The sequence below is a fragment of the Balearica regulorum genome, chromosome 10 (assembly GCF_011004875.1).
Source record: "Balearica regulorum gibbericeps isolate bBalReg1 chromosome 10, bBalReg1.pri, whole genome shotgun sequence".
Taxonomy (NCBI): Eukaryota; Metazoa; Chordata; class Aves; order Gruiformes; family Gruidae; genus Balearica; species Balearica regulorum.
Window position 1 is genome coordinate 7,683,353 of NC_046193.1, and position 19,141 is coordinate 7,702,493.

The 19,141-nt window shown below is 52.5% G+C and overlaps 1 protein-coding gene across 3 annotated transcripts; it reads left to right on the forward strand.

Annotated features, from left to right (window-relative positions):
• The first annotated feature begins 75 nt into the window (after positions 1-75).
• Positions 76-17,021, forward strand: GLYCTK (glycerate kinase). Of its 3 annotated transcripts, none has more exons than XM_075761916.1 (8): positions 76-171; positions 1,259-1,562; positions 1,906-2,003; positions 6,329-6,440; positions 8,355-8,740; positions 9,095-9,246; positions 11,077-11,252; positions 11,837-17,021. In XM_075761916.1, the coding sequence occupies exons 5-8, from the start codon at positions 8,454-8,456 to the stop codon at positions 12,740-12,742; spliced, it is 1,521 nt and encodes a 506-aa protein (XP_075618031.1). In that variant the 5' UTR covers positions 76-171; positions 1,259-1,562; positions 1,906-2,003; positions 6,329-6,440; positions 8,355-8,453; the 3' UTR covers positions 12,743-17,021. The 3 variants fall into 3 exon arrangements, with proteins under 3 accessions (XP_075618031.1, XP_075618032.1, XP_075618033.1); XM_075761917.1 differs by having other exon boundaries at positions 92-191; XM_075761918.1 differs by lacking the exons at positions 76-171; positions 1,259-1,562; positions 1,906-2,003; positions 6,329-6,440 and adding an exon at positions 8,834-8,975 and having other exon boundaries at positions 8,613-8,740.
• Positions 17,022-19,141: the final 2,120 nt, after the last annotated feature.

Here is a 19,141-nt window from a genome sequence, read left to right on the forward strand (position 1 = left end):
CGTTGGGGGAGCTCGGCGGGAGGGCGGTGCGTGCGCACGGCCTGCTGGGATAGGGGAGGACGCGGCGGGGGGGGTGGCCTGTGCCCGGCGGCCATATTGAGTGTGGCAGGAAGGCCCGCCCTGCCCCGGGCCGGGCCGGCTGTCGGCGTCCTGCCCCACGCGGGGCCCCAGGTGGGAAGGGCGGACCGAGGGTAGGGCCGGGCGGCTACGGCGGGGCCGAGCTGTCGTTACCCATCCGTGCCTCGCGAGATGCAGGGAAGTCGGGTTAAATGCGTGACGTCATCCCGTAGAGCGGGCAACGGCTTCGCGCCGCTGGGGGGAGGCGTCACTTCCGGTGCCGCGCAGGGCCGGGGGAGGCGGGGTGAAGCCGCGGTGTCGGGTCCCGTCCCCCCCCCCCCGGGCCGGCATTACGCGGCGTGTAGCGTGCCCGGTACGGAACGGGACGGGACGGGACGGGACGGGACAGGACGTCTTTTTCCGCGGTGCCCAGGCAGGAAGCGGCTCCCGGGGGCCCGGCAGCGCGTAACGGGAACCGCCGCGGGGCCGGGCCGGATCCCCGCCCTGGACATGCGCTGCGGTCACTTCCTCGTGCTTCCCGCACTCCCCCCCTTCAGTTCTATTGTTACGTATTTTTATGTCCCACTAATTTTTATTGTTCTAAAAACTGGCTTCCGCGCAGTACTGCAGAAACGCCACGGCTACGGTCTGACGTCATGTAATACGTCAGATAAGGATGAGCACATGCTGCACCTCTGAGAAAGACGCCTTGGCTTTTGAGGCTGGTGTTCCAATCCAGACACCTTGGAAATGTTATTTATCGTGGACCTTTCTGTACATTTCTAACCTTAAAAAGCTGTTCCTGGAGTGTACAGTAGCTGTGGGAATCTTCCCCCCCCCCCCCCCCCGAAGATTTCCAGCACCTCGCTATTTTAATTTTAGAAGAGTACTAGATCTTTTGTCATTTTGGTCCCCCAGAAGGTCAGAATCAAAAAAAAAAAAAAAGGAAAAAAACCCCACAAACCGTGGATGCCTTCATAAGCGTTAACTGCATTTTCCTTTCATAGTCTCCAGAATAGAGTTTGATTTTAGAATAATATTGCCCTCCTGTGGTCAAACGCTGAGTCCGGGAGCTATTGTCAAAGCTCTGCTTGCACCTCAGTCAAACACGCTTGATTATTTTATGTGTGTATACAATTTAGTGAAACAAAAGTCTTTTCTCAGATTACTCGCCCTTACTGTTCACTTATTAGAGTTACAGGTTTAGACATCCAGCCCGATTCACCCTTTCACGCTGTGATGGGGTTGGCTTTTCAGAACGATGTCACTGATTTTTACTTTGATACAGAGGCAAGATTTTCACGTGGGAGTCTAGGGAGACTCCACAGAAGACGTCTTCGTTAGTTCTGAGGGTCTCGGCGTCAGCCACCCCGTTGCAGCTCGGGTCAAAACCTACAATTGATTTCCGTGTGAGGAGAGGTTTGAGGGAAGCGCAGAACAGCGTGCCTCTTGCGCGCTGTAAATTGCGTGATCAAAGCCTGGATTCTCTCATGTGGGCCCTGAAGGTGACTCACCAATACCATCATAAGACAATTTACTTCAAAACACCTACAATACTTAGCTAAGTTTTAGAGTTGTATAACACCGTGGGTTGTTGATTCGATATTTTGTCACTCCCTTTTTATTCTTTCTTCTGCCTTTCTTCCTAATCATTGGAACTTAGTTTGTCAGTTTATACCAAGCTGGAATTTATCTGGCAGGATAATTGGATCTCCTAGCAAAATGTCACATTAAGTGGGAATTATGGATAATGCCCCTGCAAAACTAGTTAATGGAAAAAAATGTTTAATTGCTGCTTGAGTAACATTGATCAAATACAGTCATTCTACCTATGCATTTCTATATTAGATACCACTGTAACCTGCACAATACAGACAGAACCTGTGCTTGCTCGGATGCGTGGATGTGAATTTCGGAGAGATGCTTCTGGAAACGACGCTGCTCAGGTGAGTGTATTTCTGTTGGACTCTGCTGGGCTTGATGATTCTCTGTGGGTAACGGTTATGATTGAAGGCTTGTGAGGAGGACTTGTATCCTACAGCTTGGCATCTCTTTATGGGCTCTTGAAACTAAGCGTGGTGCTCTGGAGTATCGAACCCTGTCCCTGCAACATGTCCTGTTGCAACATGGAATCACAGAAGTGTGGGGAGAAGGAAGTGTACCAAGAAGGGTTCATCTTCACTGTCTTTATAGCCACCCTTCAAGTAGTTGCAGCTGCTATTAAGTTGCTCCTTAGTTGATTGCACCACTTGGTTCCTAGCCCGCCCTGAAGCACGGGGATCCTGCCTCAGCAGAAAAACTTCACACTTCTCCTTGCTGAGCGTCATCAGGTTTCTGTTCTGTTGGCCCTGACCTTGTGTTTATCACGGTTCCTCTGGAAGGTGGCTCCGTCAGCACTTCCCCCAAATTAGGCACTCTGCGCTACCCTCCAGGTCACTAATGAAGCCGTAGGGTGACATAAACCTTGACGCAGTCCCTGTGGGTTACCAGCTGTCAGCTGGACTCTGAGCCACTGATTTCTGCCCTCTGAGCCCAGTGGTCAAGCTGGTTGTCAGCAGGTCTAACAGCGTGTTTGCCCAGCCCACACTTCTTCAGTGTCCTCATGAGAATGGTGTCAAAAACCTCGCTAAAGTCGAGGTAGATTTTTGTCTGCCGCTTTCCGCTTTCTCCTGTCTCAGCCTAGAGGGCAGCCGTAATTGTCATCCTTTGACTGATTAATATTCCTGGCTCTTTCTCCTCTTATGTTATTTCCAACTGAGGAGCTCGTAATTTTTTGCTATTAATCCCAAAGAGCATGACCTTGTGTTTTGCGGTATTGAATTTCAACCCCTTTCTATTATTCCAGTCCTCAAGGCTGGCAACTTTTCATCTTCTCTAGAATACTATGATCCTTCCCTGTATTTTAAATGACTCTCAACTTTGATTGCAAGTTGACTCAGAATAGGTAGTTTGAGAAATTACAGCATGAAAGGAAGTAGACTTGGCATGGACTTGGCTTCAGGGTAGTACTGTTCTGTGGTGAGCTACAGAAGGATTTTTTTAGTGAAAAGTTTTTCTTCCCTGCAATCCTCAGTGCACAGGAAAATCATTTCCAAAAGGTATATAGGGAGTGAAGGGAACGTGACCTAGAAAAACTAGTAAGATGCATATGTCAAATCCAGTTAATTTTTTTACTAATGATACCAATCTATATCTATAAAATGCTGAACAGAACACTTATCTTCCCTGCATTTGCCCTTAGGCTACATTCCCCATCAAAGGCAAAGAAACCCTGTTGACACTTTCCTGGTGAGTAAATCAGTCATGAGAGCAACATATTTCTTTTCCAAGAAACATATAGAAAGCCATGTATTAGAAATTAGGACTCCCAGGTTGCCCAGAGCTCAGCATACTCTTGAAACAAAGATATTCACCCTCCATCCTACTTTTTCCCCTTGCCTGCCTGGCAAACCCTGGTCTCGTCCTACTGCTTCTGTCCACCGTCATCCTCTTTCCCAGTTACGGATGCAGGAGCACCACAGTGAGCGAGGGCAAAAGGACCTTTCACCCTGTCCCTGCGTACCCATTCGCGTACTGGACCCTTCATAGCTGAGCAGAGATGAGCTGGTCCATCCTAGCTGCAGACATTTTCTCTTTTACAAAATGCGAATGAGACAGTGTGGTAATTTTATGCAAATCCATGTGCAGATTAAAAAAATAATCAAATTCTGAAATTTTCATTTAAAGAAATTAGTCTTGAAAAATCCCCAGTCTAATTCTCCCAGAATAGTCACTTGGAACAAACCTTCACCACTTTGTTTTCCTCCTGGGTTCAGTGCATCTCCTGGAAAATTTTCTCGTAATGCATTTGGGACCATCTGGAGCAGCAAGTTTGAGTTTGAGCAGGGCTTACCAGGCAAATAAGAGTTGATATATCAAATGATAGAAAAGATGTGTCAGTAAGTGGGAACAGGGGAGTTTAAGGCAGTAAAATCTCTGCTCTGTTGTACTTCATAGGTAAACTCCCATGGTAATGTATAAAAAATGGAAGCGGTAAGCCTCAGTGAGTCTAACGGTAATTTACGTACCAAGAGGCCAGAAGAAAGTCATGTAGCAAGAAAAACGAGTAGCAAGAGACACTGCTAAAACTTGCTGTGTCTGGTAGTTTACTACTGTAACAAAGATGTAATCTGTCTTTTAGAGTTTGAGCTCAAAATTATCCTCAAACAATTGGGGCTTGATCCGGTGCCATCTCAAATATTTTCCAAGCCCCTCAGGCATTTTGGAGTTGACCCTGTACACAATGGGCCAGCCACCAATCACTGCCACGCTGCGGGAAATCCAGAGACATCCCAATGACATTAAACTACCTTAGACCCCTGAAGATCTCAGTTAAATTAGACATCCCAGAGCATTAATATGCAGCATCCTCTGATCTTGCAGCATCCTCTGATCTTGCAGCACCTGAGACGCTCGGGATGTGTGACTGGGTTGGCCTGCAACAAGCCCAATTGCCCCAACTTCAAGAAAACCACAAGCCCGTGATGCAAACCCTTGAACAAACCCCCGACCGCAGCACCTGGAATAGCTCAGCTCTGCCCAGCCGTGGCGGACCAGCCTCTAGAAGGGAATATTTTTCTGGCTTTCGAGTACCTGCCATGGAGCGAGGTGCTGGCTCATTTTTCTCACTGTATGTCCACAGCCAGCTCATTTGTTCACTCTTTTCCTCCCCAGTGTGACTCCAAGTTTATGGCTCAGACTCTGCCCCCCTATGTCCATGCTTTTGGTCTCATGCCACCATCCAACTTACCTGGCAGCCTATCACATTCTGCCCCTAGTGCTGGATTGTTTCTGTCTCCCTCTGACTTTGGCTCCTTGCCTGCAGAATTGCTTTAATTAAAAAGTTAATGAAAGGTAATGCAAACAAGCGCTTTGCCTGTATTTTATCACAGTCCAGCTCCTCTCCCTCCCTGTTTCCCAGAGATGGGGGAAAAGAGGAGCTGGGGTTTTGCTGATTTTTGTTGTAAAAGTTAACAGTGGAAATTTCTGCAGGCTTAGGAGGAGCCCTGTGAAGAAAGAGCTTATAATGGTAATGCACGCAAACAAGTATGTAGATGGTGAACGTTATTCATCAGTGAAAGCTGAGGAAGTTTTCATTTAAAGGGGATTAATCTGAACCCGTTACAGTCCTCCTGCTCTCTTTGGAACAGGCAATTCTTAGCATCATTTTCCTCCTAAGCTTAGTGCGAACTTCTAGTAAACTTTCCAAAAGACTATCTGCACCCCAACTCCAAATTATCCCGAGCAGGGATGAAGGGAAGGTGTAAAATCCAAGCCCCACTATTACCTATCGCTTGTCACCTTATATCCATATAGAAGAGGGCTCGTTCATCCCTATGTGATTTCCCTGAGAAACTGAGGAACAAAGATTAGCGCGTGAAGCATTATGAGTCACATCATCAGCCCCTTCTCCCAGCCCAGATTCCTCCCAGCCAGCAGTGGAAAGAGGAAAACGCAGGGATGTGAGGATGTCATTTCCCCACGTGCAATACGCAGCAGCTAACTGGCAATTACGTCATTTCTAGACCCACCATCCGTGGAGGTAGTCTGAGAGCTGCCATTTGGATTGTTTTTCTTTCCAAGGCTGCCTATGCCTCGGTGTGGGGTGATGTTCAGTTCTCCTGATCTTGTTTTTAAAGCCCTAATAAAATGAGTAGGAGTTTTAGTTTTTGTTAATATCTACGGTGGATTTCATAGCACTGATTTATAGCTGTTCCCTGATGACGTTTAGTACCTGGTACCTGAGACTGTATAAATAAATTACATAAAAATGGATTTGTGGCATTAACAGCACCCCCATTCCAAGGGGAGCCTCCAGTGAGCCTGCGTGTCTAATCAGAGCTGACAAGGAGCGGAGTTACACACCGAGACCTCCAAAGCTAATGGGTCTGTGCCAAATTCAGCTCTCTGTTGCGTTGCTGTAAAGTTGGATAACCTCTGGCTGCAAGGGGATTTTACACCAGATTTACTCTGCGTTTACACCTGTGCACAGAGATCAGTGCCAGGGCTCCTGTGCAGGCAGCATGCCCTAAAATCCTTAGAAGCCATGGAAAGACACATGCTGACTTCAACAGACTCTGAATCAGGCCTTGATGGTTAAAATATAATCTGAGCTCAGAGTGCGGAAAACAGATTACATGCCTGCTATTGTAGTGAAATGCTTTCCAGAGCAAGCATTAGCAGTATGTACACAAGTGTGAGATGAATTAAGCTGGCATTTATTTTTTTTCAGCCCCAGTAGGAGAGGATTGCTTTTAAACAACTCACGCCTGCTGTGTCGTGTCTGGAGTTGGAGCTGAGCGGAGCTGCCGGGAGGGCATGTGTGACAGGAGCCGCAGCTGCAGGTCTGGTTGTGCTCAATTCTCCTAGTCTTCAGGGTCAGCCGTGCACAGAAACATCAAGGCAGAGACAGAGCCTGTTAAAAGGTTTGGGGTTTTATTTTCTTAAACTCCCCTGGCTCCATTTAAGCCTTTTTTCTACAACCACTTCTGCAAACCCTGTATTGCAGCTCAGACGAGGTGACCTGGGGCGTGATGCACTTCTGTTTTGTACACCTTCCTCTGATTGCGCTGTGCTGCCAGGTGAATCGGAGACCTGCTGGGAACGGAGATGCTAATCTCAGTTCCCGAGAGGTGTACAGCTGACTTCACTGGTGTTAGCAGGGTTACTCTGGCCCTCATTGTAAGAGGGCTGAGGCTCAGTGGTTTAAACTGCTGGCAGCACCGACTGCTGTGGAGTTTGGGACTCCAGTAACAAAGTGGTCAGGACACACTGTCTTTTATTTATTCTTATCTCTCCTCGTGACTGAAAAGCCAGTCTTTCTGAGCAGTATCTAAAGGGAGTGTAGATAGGTAGTTTCTCTCTCCTGGGTTTTGCCTTTAAAAAAATCTGTTTCTCCTAAGCATTAAATCATTTTTTCCTCTGGCAAACCTATGATTTGCAATACAGTTTTACCTGCAAGTCCCTCATCCAATAGATTTCAGAGTGTGTCCAAGTTTCATTGCCTGAGAAGGTGCTTGTGTGAAGGTTTTCAGAGCCTTTGGGGTTTTGCAGCAAAATGAGGCAGATTTACACCCAGAGAAGCTGTTGGAAAACTTGTCTGGCTTAATCATTAACACTTTGCAATGCTATAGCAGTGTTAGGGCAAAGAGACCTCTGGACTTGTGAGCTTTCCCAGAAGAAGCCAGTCACTGGCCTTGCACCGAAACACATCCATTTACTAGAGAGGATTAACTCTCTCAGGTACTTTGAACGGTTCTGTGGTGGAGTGTGTTGCCAGGGCTGCCTCAGCCTCCTGGCACCCTGCCTTAATTGCCTGTGCCATAATTGCCATGAGCGGGAGAGATGCAGATCACAAGGATCTTTGATCCTGAGAAACCAGCGGTGAACTTGCTGCCAGTTAACAAAGGGAAGGAGAAATGCTGGGAGGGAATAGATGTGTGCGTGCTGGCAGGGGCTGCTTTCCTTTGTCAGGACAAGTGTCTGCCCTTGAGCAGTTGAGATCCTTTGGTCCACACTCATCTCTGTTGTGTATAATGCTAATACTCAGTGGAGAATAGCTCAAATGGCCTTTCACAGACACGTCTGGCAACTTCGCCTGGATCTGAAGTCCTATTTGTGCTCTAAATGTGATTGTAATGGATAATGAGAGGACTGAAAAATAAAGGTGAATTAAGCCTTATGTTAATTTGCTGTTTGGTGGGGAGGCCTCTCTACTTGTCTCTCTGCAGCCACCAGCAGCAAGGGATCAGGCAGCCAGCAAGCCTGTTGTTTCTCCAAAGTCCACGCCTGATGCTGCAGGGGCACAGGGGGCAATGTGCAGCCAGGGAATGAGATCAGCATTTGGCTAGCATGAGGAAGGGAGTTAATGTAGTGAAAAGCTGTTCCACCCAGAGGCCCTGCTCTCTCCAGGACAGAGAGCAGCTTCCACAGTTTGGAAAGGCGTCAAATGCCGAGCAAATAGAAGTGATGGCTTGCCAGTGGCGAATCTACAGTGGTGAGAAGCTGGCTGGCAGGGCTCACCTTCCCTGTGGGAGGTGATGGGATTGCAAGGGAACCACAAGCTGACAGGTAGTTTGAATGTGACACTGTCCTTCCCTCCCTCCTGCTTGGACAGAGGTTTGAAAATGCCATTGATATGGCACCATAATCTAGAGGAAACAGGAACTAGAGCTCTGTGGTTCATGTTTTGCCCTCCCTGCGCTCTCTGTGACAGCTCTGTCTCTTCTGCTAGCAAAAACGTTCACTTTCCCTTGCAGGTTGGAACCCCAAGCTCTTGAGGCCTTGCCAGTGTCAGCAGAGTGTGTACAAGCCCACCCCACCAAGCAGACATACTCAGCCTGGCCGCCCTGGGCAGCATGTCCCTCCGTGAGCATGCGCTGTCCCTCTTCCGCAGCGCAGTGGGCACCATCCAGCCGGCTGCAATGCTGAAGAGGGCTGTGAAGCTCCAGGGAGGTGAGTGCCCTCAGCTGCTCGTGAAGGGCCGGGCCTTTCCGGTGAAGAGGGACCTGTACCTGGTGGGTTTCGGCAAAGCTGTGCTGGGGATGGCCGCAGCAGCAGAAGAAATCCTGGGAGACCACCTCGTTCAGGGGATCATCAATGTGCCACTAGGCATCCAGGAGAGCCTGCAGCGAGCAGGAACGCAGTAAGTGGGGCTGTATCTGGACAGTTTGGGGGGGTAGGCTGCCAGATTTGTCCTCTGTGGGATATTGCTCTGAACCTCTTCAGTCTTTTCCAGCTGCCCTCACTCTGGTGCCTACCCCATCTACCACACTGCCCTGGTCCTCAACCATCACATCCCAGTGGCACCAGTGACACAGCCCATGTCTTGCACTGGACGCACTGCGATCCCAGCCCTTGGGAAGAGACACTGAGCAAAGGTCACTTCCCTATCCTGGTCACTTGCCATACACCAAACCCATTTTCCTGCTGAGTGACAGCCTGGCTAACTGTGTAGGTGCACGTGTCAGTAGTGTGATTGCCTCTCTTACCTCACCAGGGAGATGCTCCTGAAGCCACGCAGCAAAATCCGGGTCATCGAAGGTGCCAAGAACAACCTCCCGGATGCAGAGGCTCTGAAGGGAGCAGTTGCCATCCAGGAGCTGGCTGAGGGCCTGACTGCAGATGACCTGCTCCTTGTGCTGATCTCAGGTAGCATGGGGATCCCAGGGAATGGGCTCTGGTGAGGGCCCTCCAGCTGCCTGCCCACACACAGCCACACAGCAGGGGAGCGCTGTGCTGTGCCAGCTCTTTCTGCACTGACACCTGCACCTCTGTGATTTTTCCTCTCCATTCTCTTGCCAGCGTTTCTCCAGGGATGCGGCAGGGGAGGGCACAGGGCTGCCTGCTGCTGCAGCACACTGCCTCCCAGCACAGGGGAGAAGCTGAGCTGCACAGGCTGGGTCCTGCGGTTGTGCCACCCCTGTGAGATGGCACTTCTGGGCACAGCCTGCCAGCTGCTCTCACCCCTTGGCAAGGGGACGCTTTCTTCCTGCCCCCTCCTTACATTTGGGGATGCAGACTTGGAGAAGCAAGCACTTGATGGACTTGCATGCTCTGAATTTGCTCAGGGGTGCAAGTCTGTAAGCTGAGATTCAGGACTGACCCTTTCCAGGGTTTTGCAGTGGAAATGAGGCCACAACGCACCTTGCAGGGTCAGCGCTGAACACTCCCAGGCCCTGGCTGCTAGGCCCCCAGGCTGTCCCCAGACCCAGGGCTGGGTAAGGAAGGTAGATATTGTGCATCAGAGGGATGCAGTGGTGTCACCCCAGCCTGAGGTCAGCTGAGTGAGTGGGTGTCACAGGGCAAAAGCATGCAGGGCTTGGAGCAGCTCTGTAGAAACCCCTTGGTCTCCTCTGCTCAGTGATTTTCCCTCTGGTTCCTCTGTGGATGCTGCAGCCCAATTTAGTACAGAGAAAATAGTGCTGTTAGGCAAACACCCAAGTGAATGGCATCCAGCTGCGCTTGCAGGGGATTCCCCTGGGCTTCCTCCTGTCCTTTGGCTACAGGGATCTCCAAGAGATTCCTCAGCCCTTCAGGGAGCCTGTACAGGATCTCCCCACAGCTGTGGCTCCCCATGCACACACACTCCCACGCAGCAGCCGGTCCCCAACTGCTCCTGACTCTCTGCTAGATCCCTGGCTATTGACTGAAACACAGGCATTTGCATTTGTTTTTCTTGCTCATCATGTTTTATTGATACTGATTTGTCTCAAACGTCTGAGCAGGCTTTGCCTTTTGACAGTAGCTTTCAGCTGTACTTCCATACACTCTCTGCTCAGTTCTTGCTCCTTTCTACTCTGTATTTTCCATCCATTCCACTTTTCCAATAGAACCTTTTTTTCTTGCCCCCTTTTCCACATTTCCGGTGCCCACTTGTATCAGCCTCACCAATGGGAATCCCATCTATCACCGTGGATTCTTTGTGCTTTGTCCTTTGCATTACTCCCTCCCCCTTTCCTTACCTCCCAGGTCTAGATGAGTGCAGTTCAGTTTCTGATCTTGCTGCAGCCATAGCTGGTGTCTTCACACACTGTCCTGAATAAATGGAGCCAGAGCAGGCAGTGTCTCCATCTGCTTAGCACTGACTGCTGTGTGAGTTGTGGAGCCCACACTCCCTGCTCACAGCCCTTGAGAAATCAGTGTGACAACACACTAAGCCTGATGTGGTGGGCATAGTAATTGCTGCCTCTTCTCTGTCATCCCCACAGCACTGCAGGCATGTGGTACCTGGGCTGGTGAGGTTTACACTGCCCAGGTGAAACGTAGCTGACCGCAAATAGTGCGGGGCAGCAGTGATTAAAATCCATTGGTGAAGAAGATGAAATTCTGCAGAGATCTCAGCATAGTTCTCCAACCACCTCTGCCTTCCCGCTGCACGCTGGTGAGGGAAGACAGACTCAAGCCTTGAACAGCCTTGCTTTCTTCCTGTCCTCCTTTTCCTGCCATCCTGATGTTCTTGGCATCTCTTCTGCATCCTAGGGGGTGGATCAGCCCTGCTGCCTGCTCCCATCCCTCCCATCCTCCTCAAAGAGAAGGAGGAACTCACAAAGATGCTGGCTTCCCAAGGAGCTGCCATACAGGAACTGAATATTGTCCGGAAGACTCTGTCCTTGCTGAAGGGTGGAGGGCTGGCCCAGCTCGCATATCCCGCACAGGTAACCGAGGGGAAGCCCCTGCTTGCCCAGAGATCACCCATCTGCCCTCAAAATAGGCATTTAATCAACTGACCTAAGCGTACTGGCAGGGGTTTTTTTCCCCCGTCACTAAATGAATCACCTTTGCAATCTGTTTTGGGACTCTGTGGCTCAGATGTCATTGAGGACCCAAACTCTCAGGAAGACAGAGATGGAGCAGGGGGAATTCAGACTCTGCAAGTGTCAGCCGTCCCATCACACCACTCCCAGCAGGGACTTCCAGCATGCTAGTGCTCCACCACAACGCTTTCGAGCCTGGGTCCATCTCTTGGCTCCCCTGGGGACTGTTCTCAGCACATGCCGTTACTGAGCCCACACTAGGTCACCATCTGACATCAAAGGTTGTTTTAGATCTGCAAATTTGAGAAGGGCAAGGTGACCCTCATGGGACCTTAAAACAAAAATGGGCCAAGATCTACCCCTGTCTCCATCTGCTTTGACATGAGGGTGGTGCAGGTGGAACTCAGAGCAGTGCTTGTGCCAGACTCTTGCACAATCACCTGTCTCTGCCTCCCACAATAATCTGCAGGTGTTTCTCTTGGTAGGTGGTGAGCCTCATCCTTTCTGATGTGATTGGTGACCCCGTGGACATCATAGCGAGTGGGCCCACTGCTGCCAGCTCCCACAGCATCCAAGACTGCCTTCAGATACTCGCCAAATACAACCTGCTACACAACCTGCCCAAGTCAGTGGAAACAGTTCTGTCCAGCTCTCCCACCAAGCCCAATGCTCCAGAAGGCTACTCCCACGTTTGCAACATCATCATCGGGTCAAACATGCTGGCTTTAGAAGAGGCCAAACGCCAAGCTGAGGGCCTGGGCTATGCAACTCTGATTCTGAGCGCAGCAGTCTGTGGGGAAGTCAGCCGTGTTGCCACGCTGTACTGCCAGCTGATCCGGCTAGTCTGCCTGGGCTTCGCCGGCCTCAGAGAAGGGCCCCTGGGTAATGAGGTGAGAGGGAATCTCCTGCAGCTGGTGGCAGAGCTAGAGATCCCGGGTTTGAACCTTGCCGAGTTTCTACAGGCCCTGCGAGGATTAGGACCTGAAAGACCAGTCTGCATCCTGGCCGGTGGAGAAACCACGGTTCAGCTTCAAGGAACGGGCAAAGGAGGGAGAAACCAGGAGCTGGCCCTGCGCGTGGGGCTGGAGCTGCACAGGGCACAGGCTACAGAACTCAGCAGCCCCCCAGGGAGATGCGAGATCGTCTTCCTCAGCGGGGGAACGGATGGGCAGGATGGGCCCACGGAGGCGGCGGGTGCCATCTGCAGCCTGGAGCTGGTGGATGAGGCACTGCAGGAGGGCCTCGATGTGGAGGCTTTTCTCAGCAACAATGACTCCTATGCGTTCTTCAGCCAGTTCCAAGGTGGGCATCACCTCCTGGTGACAGGCTTGACGGGCACCAATGTCATGGACATCCAGGCCGTTTTAATTAGAGCCACGGAGAGATTGTGAGAGCTCCCTCTGCAGATAGCCAGATGCATTTAATTAGGACTGGGGGTAAATGAAGGCCTCAACACTGCAGACAAATGTAAACTACTTAAATTAGGGCTCACTGTTAAGGCTGCTAGTATCTTTGAGAGAAAGAATCCACTAATTAAACACATGAGTGGATGTCCACAGCAAAAGCAAGCACTTGTAATTGGGATCAGAGGAAGGCAAGAGGTCACATTACGGACACAGAGGCCACATTTAACACTGCTGTGAGCCGCCACTCCTGTGTCTGCTTCCACTACAGTTAGAAGACATGGGGAAAGCAAGGCTGTGGTCGGGCTGCCAGGGAGAGCCCTCGCTGCGGCTGCTGCACCGCCAGTGCCCCCAGCTCAAGAGCAGCTCATCAAGGGGCTTTTGCAGGTTCACAAAGTGCCTCACAGTGACTGAAGCCATGGAAGAGCAACAGCACGGCCTGCCCAGCCAGAGGCACGGAGGTGCTGGCGGGGGGACGCAGTGGGAAGGGGACACCCAGCACCAGCTCCACGCACCGTACACCGCCCTGCGGCTCCTCCCACACCAGGGTGCCTGAGGTGACACAAAGGCCCCAAGCCCAGCACGACACACACCCAGCAGCACAGCTAAGGAGCACATCGGCAGTGTTTCATCCCGACACGTGACGCACAAGCAGTGCAGTGACACAGAGGGTGGTATACCTTCACTGTGCAACATAAGGAAGGGGACGATTGAGGTGCAGTGGTGAACCAGCTGAGCCCTTCTCCTCCAGCCTCTTTCCCTCCGCTTGGACATCTTCCCCACTGATCCGTCAGAAGAGCCTCCAGGCCTGCAGCGTGTGTGCCATGAGCTTTCACAGTGTTGTTTTCCAACTGCCTAGAAAACAGTTGCGCATCCAGGCAGAGCCACTGACCTTTCTTCTGCGCTGAGGCAGAAGTCACTGTCACTCTGATTAACTCCACTAATTCTGCAGAACAAAAGGCAAGGAAACCTTCACGCTCGGCTCTCCTGACCCATGCTGCTGAGCTGATCAAAGGGCAAAGCTGCTGGAGCCGTGCTTTGACAGGGAGCCGCTTCCCCGCATGTATGAGGATGCAATGGTTATCGCTGTTTCATCACCTACTGCGGTGCAATATGTGGGAGAGCAGAGATCAGCTGAGTTTCCCAGGACACGGAGCCCATGGTGGGGCGGGATTTCAGAAGGGCTCTGCCTGTAGCAACAAGCACAGTGACAGTTTTGGCTGGATATTCAAAGGGCTTCAGCTCAGCAGCCAGTAGGACCCAACACATTCGACTCCTTTTGAATATCTGCCTGTTTGTTACAGAGCCTAAGTGGGAGCTGAGCTCCTTTGAAAATCCAGCCCTAATTTAATAGGACACGCTTGACTTAGACTCTTTCCAGACAGACAGATCTACTCCATGTGGCTGATCTCATCTTGTGACATAAATACACCATCCTGCCAACACCACGAGTCATGGTGTCTCACTGAACAGTCCTTCTGCACCCTGCTCTGAGATTGATCGGAGGGTGGATTTTTGAGGAGGATGCGACACCTCCTGCTTTGGTTTTGAAGCCAATATCTAACAAGTAGGGATATCAGCAGGACCGTCACGGGGCCCGGTATCGATGCCAGGCTGGCAGCTGGACTGTCTGGGCCACAGCCCAGACGTAGTGTCAAGGCACAAGCCTGGGGATTTCAAAGCCCTGGTCTTCCCCCGGTGGTTTAAACTCATCCACGCATCTCATTTGTCCTCTGAGTCTGAAGGTCTTCTGTAACATGCCTGAACTTGCTCACACTGGCAAACAGCTTTGAGATCTGCTGGGAGAAGCCTGCCAAGCGTTCTAAAGCTCACTGTGCCCCCGTGATGTCAGGCGGTGGTTGCGCAGGAGAAGCTGCTTTGTGCTGCGCGTTTTTCTCTGGAGGTCACCAGCAGGTTTCAGAGCATTTGGCTTTTGCTGCATGCCCGGCATGCCAGCACCGCAGGGGCACTAACACAAGCAACGATACAGCCAAAAAGTCTGGGCTGCGGCCAGGATAACTGGCTAAATGTGGCTCCAAAACATTAATGCTTCCTGTCCACTTCTGCTCCGGTGAAATCCAGAGTGACTCCGGTTTTGGGCCGAGGTGCCTGGCAGAAGGGTCACTGGCACCTTCAGCAGCAGGTCCAGCGTGCCAGCCTGGGCCCGCCATGCCCCGGCGCTCTGCCCACAGCCCTGCCGCATCACCGAGCGCCGCACTAGTCCTTGGAGCCGCTGCTTGCGCTGTGTCGCAGTCAAGTTCAGAAGACCTTGGGCTAGGGCTCGCTGGCTTCTCCTGGGAAATGCCTACACTGCTAATACCATGCGTACCCTGAGCAGTGTCCTTGCTTTCTAAAAAGTGCCTTTTCACTCATCATTAAAAAGAGTTTGTGTTGGGGAGGAGAGAAGGTTGATAAAAGGTTTGTTGAAAGGATGGAGCTGTTTGAAGTGCACTTCACATCTACATTCACCTGGCCTCCATATACGGTTTTTGTTCGTGTCCCTTCTTTTCTAATGAGGAGATAACAGGACAGGGGGAGGTTGACCAAGGACACCTGGGTTACAGAAACACTTTTCCTCTTCTGATGCTTCTACCTGGATAGAGCGAAGCTCCGTTTCCGACAGATTGCTTGCATGGACCTTGGTGCATCTTCTGCCTAGGGAGGAAAGGAGCTTTGGAGCATGCGCACCCCTTACAAACAAGGCATCATTTTATTCCTCTGGACTGTGCTCAGCACAGAATTGCATTTTACTGCTCTAGGCCTAAGCCAGCTCCCTCTGACCTGCAGTCCCTTCGCTGACAGCAGAAGACCCCACGCATGAGCCAGCATACACCTGGACCACACCGGTCAGGTTTTGCAAGGATTTACGAGATAACAGTTGCATCTAAAGATGCAACAGCATCACTTACCTGCCACGTACTGATTTGCCTCTGGGCTGTCAGAGCCTGCCAGAAGCGATGACTTTCCCGTCGGGAACTTGAGTGAGTCACCACAGCTGAGCAGGGCTTTGCAGCTTACCCGCACTGTCCTGGTTGGGATATTCGCGTCACGTGAGGGGCGCTTTCACCTAAGGAGACAAGTCACAGAAAGAACGAGGACAACAAGAGCTGCTTGGTTTTGGTGCTCCCAGTCCCTGCCCTTTTTATTGGCAAAGCAAAACCTCTTTCTACACCAGCCAGCTTCCAGGAAGGAGATGGCCGACAGCTCCCTGGCCACATCCCCGCACCCGGGCAGGGGATGCAGGGACAGCCGTTGGGGAAAAGCACACCCAGCCGCTGGGCAGGGAGCGGGCAAGCAAAGCCCAGGCGTGTTCAGGGTCCATTCGCTCTCTTAAGTGGGCTGCTCGTAGCCAAACAGTGCTAATGGCTGGGAGAAGTAACTGCGTTATTAACAGCACGAGCTTTTGGCAGTAAATTAAAAATCTTGGCTGCCGCCCTTGGCTCTGCTCTTGCCTCTTAGGAGACATTAATATCACAGCTCCCCAGCATTCCCATTATCACTTCATTAAGGATCCAATAATGATAAATGTGGATGGTTTTATTTTGCACAGAGCCTGATTAATAGCTAATATTTCACTAGGTGTTAATGGGGCCCTTCCTTTATGGAGGGATCGGAAGGGGGCTGCCTTTCATCTCCTCCACAAGCCAGGTAATTTTCACTATTTTCGCTAATGTGACAGATTTAACGCAAACCTTGAAAGAGTGGCTGAGGCCTCTTGAGAAACTTTGAAGAGCGTCGTGCTTGGGGCAGCCCTTGCTGCTGTGGCCATTCCCCAGCTCCTTCCTCTTCCTCCTCCTCTCCTGCCAGCAGCACCTCCTCCCAGTGCCCTCACCGGGAGGCTGCCACCCATCTCCTGGGATAGTGGGGGGCAAAAGCAAGGCGAGGGGCTCCCCAGGGACCTCCCCACTTTGGGGCTGAGCCCATCAGCGCAGCCGCCGGAGCTCTCCAGACACAGTGCAGAATCAGGCCCGCCCTCGCAAGGGGATGCAATGCAAGGAGCGGGCTTGTGCTGGGCCTCACCCCAAAGCAACTTGGCACGCCTCACCTGCTCCGAGAGGGCTGGGGAGCCTGGGATTTAGGATAGAGCCCAGGCTGGGGCCAGCAGCTCTGCTCCCGCACCCTGGGGGATAGCTTTGGTGGCTCCTCCGAAGCCAGCTCCCATGGCACAGGGGCTGTTCTCCGCCGTAGGACCCCGGCGTATTGCACGGCTTCAATCCCTATATGAAGTGGGATGTATAATCACATAGGAATAAAAAGCCATACAAGACGGCAGGCTGCGACTTGCTCCGTGCTGGCAGGGTGACAGGGCAGTCCCCCTGCAGCAGCTGCCATGGCCCCTGCGGGGATGGGGCTGGGCCCCAGGGAGCCCCCAGGACACCCCCTCCCCCCCCAGCCCCTTTGCAGGGTCTGTGGGGAGACAGGGGAGCCCTGCATCAAACAGAGAAGAGAGGCGATGTTTCAGCCAGAGGAAAGCGTGGGAGGCCCCCAAGCTGCTGGAGAGGGAGTCCTGTGGGGCATCAGCACTTGCTCCCAGCTCTCCCAGCTAACAGGAGCCCCTCACCCAGGCTCCCCCTTGGAGCTGAGACAAGACTTGTCCTGTGGTACCCCCAGACCTCCCCTCTACCAATCCCCATCCCAGACCATCACCCTCCAGGGGCTCCTCCAGCCCAGGGACCCTCTGCCTCCACCGCCAGCACCCCCAGGGTTGTATCAGCCCCACCAAGGCAATGGGTACCGCAACCCTCCAGCACCATCACAAATACCTGGGGGGGGGAAGGAGCCAGCCCCCTCCCCACGCTGGTCGGAGCATCCTCCACCATCCGACCAAGAAGAGGAGAGCCCGGCGGGTGGAGCGAGCGGTTGCAGGGAGCTGTCAGCGCACAAATCCCCTGGCAGCCCATTAGGAGCAGCTCCCGGCTGCCTGCAGAGCTCCTGACAGGGGGCCAGGCACCGGCACGAACCAGCGCAGATCCTCCGCGAAGAAGGCAGATGTAGGTGGAATGAGATACTGGTGAACGCTTACCGAGTGGTGCTGGCATGGCCGCTGCGGGCAGCCCCACGTACTGGTGGGGGGGGAAACTTGGACAGGCTCCCGTGGGAGCCCACCCAAGCAATGCTGGGGATAAAAGGCAAGCGGTGGCCAACAGAAGAGGGGGTTTGTGCCGCCTCCTCTCCTCCTGCCTTTCTGCTCACATCCCAGCAGCGATTCTGGCATCCACAGAATGGGAGACCTGGAGCAGCACCCGCAGCAGGAGGGGACGGGTAGCAGGCACGGGCTCGTGCAATACAGCCTGGACAGGCACCTGGAAGGGAAAAGCTTCTCTTAGCTGCCCCAGGAGATGGCAGCTGATCGCCACCCTCAGCTGAGCACCGTGGTGCTCCTTGGGCAGCACTGGAAGGGCTGAGCCACCCCAGAGCCATCACCCTGGGCTCCCCTTAGCCCACGAGGAGGAACTTCAAGCTCCAGGCTGCCTTTCCAAGCCACGTGGCAGCACCGGGAAACATCGACACCCTTCAAAACACTCCCAGAAAAACCTTCCTCCATCGCCAGGGGCTGGAGCAGCTCCGCAGGTTGGACTCTGCACATCATCCCTCGTGGGATGCTCCTGCCCAGCAGACAGGCAGGGGTCCCCGGCCGAGGGTCCCCACGTGTCCCCTCCCTGGAGCAGCACAGGCAGGGGGCTGCTAGGCCCCAGGGAAGGGGGAAACATCCCTTGCAGCTGCCCCACACTGAACGATTTAGTACAAGGGGCTCTTTTTTTTTTTTGGTGCAAAACCTGGACAGTTTGGCTTTCCACATCAGCATTTCCTAAGGTCTCACCCACCTGCTCCAAGAGCTGTGACAAGGCAAGAGCCGAGCCGCATCGCTGCCGCGCTGTGGGAGGATGGAGGGGTCGTCCCCTCCCTGGAGGGGGGCAGCCCCAGCTCTCCCTCAGCCGGGCTGATTGCCGGAGCAGGCACTGCAGCTCTTCAAAAAACAAAGCACAAACCCCGCAGCTCGAGGGGCCTGACCCAACCGAAATCCCCAGCAAAGCCCACGCAGGAGGAGAGCGGTGACGGCCATCGGCACGGCAGGGAGAAGACGCACACGAGCAACTAACTGTACCGCCGGAGGGAACCGGGCACGGGGATGGTGCTGCCAGGTCCTCGGTCACTTCTTAACCGCCTCCAAACCAGATCAGCAATTAAGGGATCGTTATTTGATGAATTGTATGAAAAGATGCGTTTGTGAATCACTGTACCCAGGCTGGGTAGGAACACTGCCGGTGCTGTATTTGGGAGTAATTACTCTCCATGAGCATGTGAATCATTAGACATAATTACCCTAATAAATAAAAGGAAGATATCTCCAGTCTCTAGCCTAATCTAGCACAAGTGATTTTTCGG

What these genes read in the sequence shown, in the direction of transcription:
- GLYCTK (XM_075761916.1), top strand. Translation starts at nt 8,454, where the DNA reads ATGTCCCTCCGTGAGCATGCGCTGTCCCTCTTCCGCAGCGCAGTGGGC. An exon ending in CTGCAGCGAGCAGGAACGCA is followed by an intron (nt 8,741 to 9,094) that starts GTAAGTGGGGCT and finishes TTACCTCACCAG; the next exon opens with GGAGATGCTCCTGAAGCCAC. An exon ending in GCTCCTTGTGCTGATCTCAG is followed by an intron (nt 9,247 to 11,076) that starts GTAGCATGGGGA and finishes TCTGCATCCTAG; the next exon opens with GGGGTGGATCAGCCCTGCTG.